Genomic DNA, 9,227 nt, shown 5'->3' with positions numbered 1-9,227 from the left:
TTCCTCTCCTCTCCTCTGCTTTCCTCTCTTCTCCCCTCCCCTCTTTTTCTCTTCTTTCCTCTCTTTTCCTCCCCTCCCCTCCTCTCCTCTCTTCTCTTCTTCTCTTCTCTCCTCTCTCATGTTTGTGTGGTACTGGGGTTTCAAACTCAGGCATTCCTCCTACGTGAAAGGCAAGAGCTCTACCACTGAGCTACACTCCTAGACCAAGTTAGTGGCATTTTATCACTGATAGTACTAAACATAATAATAAACTTTTCATATTAATAATCTTCATAGTAAGCCCCTCAAAAAAAAGGAACTGGTGAAGTTGTTTAGTAGCAGAGCATTTGCCTTGCATACACAAGGCCTTGGCTTCAATCCTAAGCACCAAAGATGTTTTTAAAACTCAGGAACTGAAGAGTAGCATTATTGTCCCAAGTATTGCCATCAGTGTTAACAAAGCAATCTGAACGATCTTATCAGCATTAGTCAGATAGATTCTGTCACTGGTCCTCTCCAAATTCTAGCTTCCAACAACAGTCCCCAAAAGTGACAGCCACTGTCTTGATCACATACAGGCTCTTTTCTCCCTCCTCTACCCATGAAGGACTTTGTCCTGGCCACTCCCTCACCACCATAATATGTTTTCCTAAGATGTCATCTCCACATTCTTGCTCACCCACACCTCTAAGTCTGCAGACATAGTACACTAATTTCTACAGCCTCCTGACACTGCTCCCATTTTCTTCAAAAATTCATAATTTATGAATGCATTGTCTGTCTTCCCCTTTTGGATGTGAACTCAAGATGGTGGAGGAATTTATCTTCTTTGTTGTTGGACCCCAGATATCAGTCAGCACACAGCACATGTGCAGGAAAAGAAAGTCTAGAGAAAAAGAAATCAATATGATGGCATTGCTCGACATGGTATTGCTTTCAAAAACAACATTCATGGGATAGATGTGTGGGCTCAAACAAAACAGTCATTATGTTCTATCTTTTTTTTTATTTTTATGAATTTAGGACAGGGTCTACAGGGTGTACGATCACTACGTAGATCGAACTCTGTGTAATTCTCCTGTTTTCAGCCTCCCAAGCTCTGGGATTACAGAAGCGCACCACTGCACCCAGTCTCGATCACTGTCTCAGTGCACCCCAGTGATGGGGCTGGCACAAAACATGATCCAACCCCAGCTTCTGTGCTCTGCCTAAGCAGGTGCTTTAGACCACTGAGTTATCTGGCCAGCCCATTATGTTCTATCCTATTTCACAGTTATCTCTCTCTTTTTTTTTTTTTGAAACGGGGATTGAACTCAGGCCCTTGTGCTTGATAGGCAAGTGCTTATTCTACTGAGCTATCTCCCCGGCCCCTCATATTTTGTACCTTTTCAAAAATCTGATAAGTTTAACCAAAAACATAAAATTGCATTATAATTCTCAATCATTGCTGACACTGTTATAAACCAATAAAGTGAGCTTATGTCTAAAATGATGCACTACTATATTTATATCTTCTTGAGCTTAGATTGTTTTTTGAGATGATCTCACGATGGAGCTCAGGCTGATCCTAAATTTACAATCCTCTTGACTCAGCTTCTTGAGTGATGGGCCATTTCTGTTAATTCTGCATTCCTCATCAGTTCTGGGCTGATCTCTCTGTCCGTACTGTGAAGCTCCCCGTGCACACTCACAAGGCTAACTCTCTGGCCTTTCCAGGTCCAACTATACTAACCTATGCTATAGTAAACCATGACTCCTGTAGTAACCACTTTAAGGATTTTCTGAATGTTTAAGTTATAAACCAACGATCCAATGATACACTATATGTATATGTTTTTCAGTGCCCTGACAGCAAATATGATGAAACTGAACTTACTTTTTGTTTGCATGTGGTATGGGGGATTGAATCCTGGGTCTCTGCACTGAGAAATATCCCTAACCCTTAATTGAATTTAATTTAATTTATTCTATTCTACTCTATTTTTGGTGGTACTGGGGATTGAACCCAGGATTTTATGCCTGCAAAGCAAGAGCTCTACACTGAGTCATATCCCCATCCCCCTTATCTTATTTTTTAAAATTTTGATATGGTTCTTGCTAAGTCACTAAATTATTCACATCTGTTACCCTACTGCCTCAGCCTTTAGAGTGCTGGGGTTATAGAGATGAGCCACCAGACCTGGCTTTATTCTGAGTTTTTAAAAGTCATATAAAGCAATTTTCCTTTTCAAATTAAAATTAAATCCAAGCCACATTTTCATTCACAAATTATTGCACAAATATTAGAATATGTCCATGGTCATTTCCAAATGAATGAAAACCTCAGAAACCTTTTTTACCTGGATTAGTTGTAATAATAGTTTTTGAGATTACAGTTGCTGTCATGCAGCTCCGAAATTTGTCAAAATTTATTCTTACATCTGCAGCAAATATTACTGTTTGGGGAAAAAGCCATTTAAAATTATTACACAGGGACACAAAAGAACAAATATTGAATCCAATTATAAAATTATGATACCTGTTTCTTGTGGCATCCAGTTCTGTGCAAGTAGAATGGATTCATTATCCCAACTGTATTTGTTTAAAAAGAAGTGAGGGGCTGATGAGATGACTCAGTGGTCTAAAGCACCTACTTAGAATAAGCTTAGCAAATCACAGGGACCGCGGTTTAATCCCCCAGCACCACATGCCAACCAGCCCTGCCCCCTGGTGGGCTGAGCTGGCCACACACACACACACACACACACACACACACACACACAAAATAAATAAAATTAAAAAAATAAAATAAAAATAAAAAGAAGTGATACAAAATAAGTGCATTTGAAAAATAATAGAGACATTGCTTATCACAAAAGACAAAAAACTCTGTCTCACTGGAGGAGGTTAACAATCCAGGTAGTTAAAGTCACTGAGTACTTAACAACTATGTAATAAATCACCCTTTCTGTGTACACACGCACACAGAGATACACACACTAATTGTTTGTTTTCCCAGGTCTTGTACATTCCAGACGAGCTGAAATGGAGTGACTGGAAGTCTAAAGGCTTTCAAGTCAAATTTTCAGTCCATTAAAGTAGGATCGCCAAAATAGATGAATTGTTTAAGGGCCTTGTTTAGTGGAAGGCAGTTCTCAGATCAGTCTCCTCAGGTACCTAAACATCAGACATCTAACAGTGCCTTGCTGTACTTTGCAGAGTTTCAGGATGTAACCCCCCACCCTTTGCCCCATCCCACTCCCAGGATATTTTCAAATAAATGCAGAAAGTTTGGTTTATTCCTTATACATGGGAATTAATAAAACACCATTTGTTTTTAAAACAGGATATAATAGTAGTGGGTACAATGAAGTCCATCTGAACAATTTTATGTCATCTAAAGGTCTCATTTTAAGGTCAGGCCTATAAACCCAGTACTTGGGAGGCTGAGGCAGGAGGATTGCTGCAAGTTCAAGGCTGTCTGGGCTACAAAGTGAGTTCAAGGCCAACCTGAATGGCATAGCAACCCTGTCTCAAAAAGACAAAAAAAAAATTAATTAAGATTTCATTTTAAATAGAATCCACAAGGATTTATGAGATTTATATTTTCATGTCTTTTATCTCTTATCATTATTCTTGTCTTGATATGAATTTCACTGTCTCCTTGATAAAATGAAAATACTACGATTTGGTGATAACAGCAGGATATCAGTTTAGAAAATATGTAGGAGGTTACCATGTCATTGCAAAAGAAGGCTCTGTTTCATCATAGAGTTTAACTTCACACCTCTGGCCTTTTCTTCGGTCTGAAGTTGTAAAATATTTTGGCTCTCCAACCTTAGAAATAGAAGAAAATCATTATTTTTTGTGTATATGTGTATGAGTCCTTAAATGTTAGTTGATGGAAATATTCAAATATTTATCTTTTACACATCCAATTAGAAATATTAAAATTGCAAGAAACATAAATGTATATTTGATTATACAAAGGAGCCTTCTGGTCTTTTTTTTTTTTTTTTGTGGTACTGGGGATTGAACTCAGGACTCTGAGCTGGCCAGGCAAGCACTTATTCAACTGAGCCATCTCCCAGCCCCTTTTTTTGTTGTTTTGAGACGGGATCTCACTATGCAGTTCAGGCTGGCCTAGAGCTCATTTTGTAGCCCAGGCTGGTCTTGAACTCACAAAAATACTCCTGCCTCAGCCTCCCAAGTACTAGAATTACAGACATGTACCACCATGCCCAGAAGGAGCCTTCTGTTTGAATTAGATATATTTGGCTGAAATTGTAAATTATACTTTGAAGACAAATGTATCCTTAAAGTTAAGACTGTGTATCTTTTCAATATGCCAGAACAAATGTTTCATGGTAGGCCTCCTAAGGGTACCTATGTGGACCCTCTGAGGGAGGGGAGTGAACTTTCATCTCTGTATCCCTATTGCTTAGCACAGACCCTGGCATGGAGTTCACATGACTGAATGTATCCTGAATACTGATCTGTCCTTTGCCTTCATCAAAAGATTAAGGTGTTGAGGACCAAATAAGGGGACATACAGGAAAGCACTTTGACATGCTGTTCTATTGTGTCTGCATTACATGCTAAGAAGATCAAAGCAGTAGAGGTGAACCTGGGCCCTTGTCGCCACCCAATGGGCCCTTGTTTCCAATCAGTGGGTTTTCATATAAGAAAAGCAAGTACCTCTGGTATCCTTACAGAAAAACCCCCTCAGCACAGGCAGTCGGCTATCCTGATGCCATTGTCACCATTGCACCTATGGTCAGGACTCAGCCCTCTGGGAAAGAGCTGAAGAATGATATAAAGGTGCCAAGAAACAGCTCTAGAAGAGAAAGTCGGAGGAAAGAACAACCAGATGATGAGGGACATTAGCTAGAAAATGAAGTCTGGAGGCACACTGTCTCAAAAAGGAACTTTAAATTGAACAGATAATGAAGGTAAGAAGAAAAACAACAGGGGGGAAAGAAATACAAGACCTGCAAGTAAAAAAAAAAATGACAAAAAGAATGAAAAGAAGTGAGTAACATAAAAGAGGATTGTATGCTCTTAGTTGGGGGAGGAATTTCAGGGTTTTGCTTGTGTTTAAACTGTGACAGCTTTTTCTCCACTATAAATATAACCACATTATATAGAACTATACAGAATTGAGTGCCATGGAGCATTCAGTTAAATTATTGAGGAGGACTGAACCTAAATTATCTAGAAAGTGGCTTTTATATTTTAAGAGTGACATAAATGGGTGTTAATTCCTCTATCCTATGCTGAGGCAGGAGGATCGTTGTGAATTTGAAACCAGCCTAGGCTACAAAGTGAGTTCAAAATCAGCCTGAACTGCATAGTGAGACTGTCTCAAAAAGACAAAAATACAATACAATACAATACACAATACCGAGCACCCCACATGCAGCAGGGTTTAATGGGTAAGGCCAAGATTGGCAAGCAAAACAGCTGTCTGCAGCTGAGGACTTGCCATCTGGGGGAGTCAGCATACTCAGTTAGCATGGAATGCCAAAATATAATCTGAGAAGCATTTGTGCTTACAACACTAAGTACAAGAAGAGTCTAACACTATGTATGTTTGTGTTCTGGTGATCACCTTTCCCTTTATTCAAGAAATTATTCCTGTCCCTTAATTTTATGCACATACTTTATCTTGAAAAACTTTGAATTGCTACTGAGGATTGAATGCAAGGCCTTCACACTGAGCCATGCTCTTATTTTATTCTATTGTTTTACTTTGAGACAAAATTGTGCTACATCACTAAATAGCCTAGCCTGGGCTTGAATTTGTGATCTGCTTCCGTCTTCCACAGTGCTGGGTTTACAGGGCATATACCACCATGCTAGGCTGAAACTTTACTTCTGAGATCCTCTAGATCTGCATAGAAACTTAGTTTATCTTATCTACAGAATTCAGAATTTGCTGCAATATTCAAGATGCATTCTGGCGCCACAGAAGGCAACACATTTCTAGGCCTGTGTGGTGCTGTTCTACATGCTTCTCAGCAGTGTGTGCCAATCCAGCCCCTACGGTATCCCATTTGTGTTCTCTCTTTCCACTCTGATTTCTGAACAACCTTGAAAACACAAGCACAGAACTGATTCCTGGTCTTATTCAACTACCCCCTTTAAGGAACATGTTGGCTCTTCAGGTCAATATACTTATCCTTTCTATATGTAGTTCTGCTTAAATCAAGTCTCAAAAGCTCTCAAACAGTGGGTCATTTACAAGTGAAACAGTTTACCATGCATTTACCTTTCAGATATGATTATGTTACTCAATTATAGGCAAAATGCTAATTTCCCTTTAATGAGAAGTGCTTTTCTTTTTTTTTTTAATGAGAAGTGTTTTTATTCGCTCAACTTACTACTTGTCTTCGTAGAAAAATTACCCAAGCTGATCCTGACCACTACATTCTCAATTAGCTGATAAGAGACTCTCCTGCTTTTATGGTTTGCATCTAGTTGTCCCCCTAAAGCCTCATGCAATCATTGGGGCGGCTTCTAGAGTATGTGATTAATTCATGATCCAACGCTGGGATTATGGGTGTGAGGGCCACACTTGCCCTGGGGCAGATAATCCACATGCAAATGTAAGGAAGGGAAAAAGGCTAGCTAACTACCACAGCTGCTGCCCCTCCCTTTGCTCTTTGCTGTTTTCTGCCACCATGAAAGGCTGTCCTCTGCCATGTGCTGCTCGGCCTTGGAGTGAGCTGAGTATGGACTGAAACCTCCACTGACTGTGAGCTAAATAAACCTTTCCTTCTTTAATTCTAGGGTATTTGTCTCAGCAACAAGTAAAAACAAGTAAGACACCTGCCAAACTCTAATTGGCTTTGTTGGAGTTTAACTTACCGATCTCACTGCTGCAAGGATATTAATAATGCTCCCATCAAGACTATGCCCATTTGCAATGATGTCACCCAGTGAATAATAATCACGAGACTCCTTAACAGGTAAATGTATCAAAGAAAGTAACTTGGTGTCCACTTCATGACTGGAACAAACTTTTACCATTGAGTGATTCTCACTGAGCAATAGTTTACAGTTGCTAAATAGGAAAAAACACATTTAAAAGTTAGTATCAAGTGACTTTTAATAGCAAAATACTTTCAGTTTTATAGTCCTATTACTTTTTTTGTTGTAAGTTAGGCTATATTGAAAAAATTATTCTTTTTACTCTCAGAAACATTGAATAATATTGCAACATATTTTTGTCTGAAATGTACTTGTCTAGAACTTCTAAGGCAATTATCAAATAAATGTATTGCTAGTAAAAAAGTATTGCCTAAAAATAATAATAATAATAATAATAATAATAATAATAATAATAAGCCAGAGATACAGCTCAGTGGTGCAGCACCTGCCTGGCAAGCATAAGGTCCTGAGTTAGATTCCCAATACTAAATATAAATAAGATGTACTTGTTTTAAATTGCAGTCTTCAATTCCTCAAAGAAATAAAATATGCTTCCAATTAAGAAAATGTTTTGGAAAAAAAAGGGGGGGACCGGGGAGATAGCTCAGTGGAATAAGCGCTTCCCTCACAAGCGCAAGGGCCTGAGTTCAATCCCCGGTTCTGAAAAAAAAAAAAAAAGAAAGAAAATGTTTTAGGTATCAATTTGTGCCTGAATTCTAGGTATACTAATTCTCTGACTTTGTTCAAAACCCTTTTTTTTTCCTTTTTCCTTTCTTTCTTTTCTTTTTTTTTTTTTTTTTTTTTTTTTTTTGAGACAGAGTCTCACTGCATAGTTCAAGGTGGCCTTGAACTCACTATGTAGCCCAGGCTGTCCTTGAGCTCACAGTGATCTTCTTGCCTCAGTCTCTGGAGTACTGGGATTAGAGGTGTATATCACCACACCTAATCTTTGTTCAAAACTCTGAGCTTTAGTCTCCTGTTCTGTAAAATATGGGTATAATAGCACTCTAAAAATTGGGCATGGTGGTACATACCTGTAATCCCAGGATTCTAGTAGGTCAAAGAAAGCAAGATCACAAATTCAAGCCCAGCCTGAGCAATTTAATAGCATTCCATCTCATAGTTTAAAAAACTTGAGATACGCTAGGTGTAGTGGTGCACACCTACAACCTTAGCATATGGGAGGCTAAGGCAAGAGGATTACAGTAAGTTTGAGGTCAGCCAGAGCTACACAGAGTTCAAGACCACCTTAAGCTACATAGCCAAGCCTTATCTCAAAAAGATAATCAATCAATATAAATAAATAAATAAATAAATAAGGAGTAGCCAAATAGCTCAGCAGACTAAAGTACCTGCTTAGACAGATGCAGGGACTGGGGTTCAATACACTAAATAAATAAATGGGGATATAACTCAGTGAAAAGTGGGTTTAATACCCACTATCACAAACAAGAGGACTATAAAACTTTAGGAAGCTGTAAAATTCCAAGAACTTATTATTTCTCTCTCTTATGACCCTAACTGCCCTGCCTAAGGTCAAATACAGTTTCACTTATTATTATTTATTTATTTTTTGGCAGAACCAGGGATTGAACTCAGTCCCTTGCACTTGCCAGGCAAGCTCTTATTGTACTGAGCCATCTATCTCCCCAGCCCCTGTTTCACTTATTTAAATTGGGCTGTGAATAGAGTAGATACATAATATTTATAATATACGTGAACTGAGGCGCTTTTTCCTTACATGAAGTCAGTTCCCAAGTTCTTTATAGAGCATTCTTCACAGGATTTTTTTTGGAAGTGGCTGGTCTCAGATTCCTGAGCTCAGTCTTCAGCATCAGCTTTCTGAATAGTGGGACTACAGGTACACATCATGGTGCCCAGATTTCACACCTCTCTAATGCAGCTCTCTTTTTTCTTTGCACTGCTATCATCTTGATTATCTACCTCATCAATTCTTTCCCAAATTACTGACTTGGTCTCCTAACAAAGCCTCCCTTACAATCCATCTTTCACATACAGCCAAAGTAGTCTCTCTAAATTATAAATATGAAAATATTATTTCCTAGCTCAAAGAGCTTATACAGCTACTCATGAACAAGAAATGAACGTGGATGACAGGCAGTGCTGTTTGCAAATGTGTCTGCTTTTACAATAAGATTCTCTTCCCATTGCACCTTGCACTTGGCCTGCATTCCAGCATAAGTACCGCATGCTAACCGATTGCACCACTGGAGCTCATGGTCTGCATTTTAGCTATCAATATGAACTATTTATTTATTTATTTATTTATTTATTTATTTATTTATTTATTTATTTATTATGGAACTGGGGATTGA

The 9,227-nt window shown here is 38.6% G+C and overlaps 1 protein-coding gene across 1 annotated transcript in view; it reads right to left on the bottom strand.

Moving 5' to 3' along the window:
* The window catches only part of Meiob (meiosis specific with OB domains), a 56,652-nt gene that overhangs the window by 24,984 nt on the left and 22,441 nt on the right, over window positions 1-9,227 (bottom strand). The window contains exons 6-9 of the mRNA XM_004627883.2: window positions 6,829-7,024; window positions 3,695-3,795; window positions 2,498-2,550; window positions 2,319-2,414 (exon numbers count right to left, since the gene is read on the bottom strand). Coding sequence (XP_004627940.1) covers window positions 2,319-2,414; window positions 2,498-2,550; window positions 3,695-3,795; window positions 6,829-7,024 — 446 coding nt within the window. The remainder of the gene's footprint in view (window positions 1-2,318; window positions 2,415-2,497; window positions 2,551-3,694; window positions 3,796-6,828; window positions 7,025-9,227) is intronic.

Source organism: Octodon degus, unplaced genomic scaffold (assembly GCF_000260255.1).
Source record: "Octodon degus isolate 3935 unplaced genomic scaffold, OctDeg1.0 scaffold00021, whole genome shotgun sequence".
In the NCBI taxonomy this organism is placed as follows: Eukaryota; Metazoa; Chordata; class Mammalia; order Rodentia; family Octodontidae; genus Octodon; species Octodon degus.
Note: the sequence above shows the minus strand (reverse complement) of the source record. Positions and strands in the feature narration are given on the sequence as shown.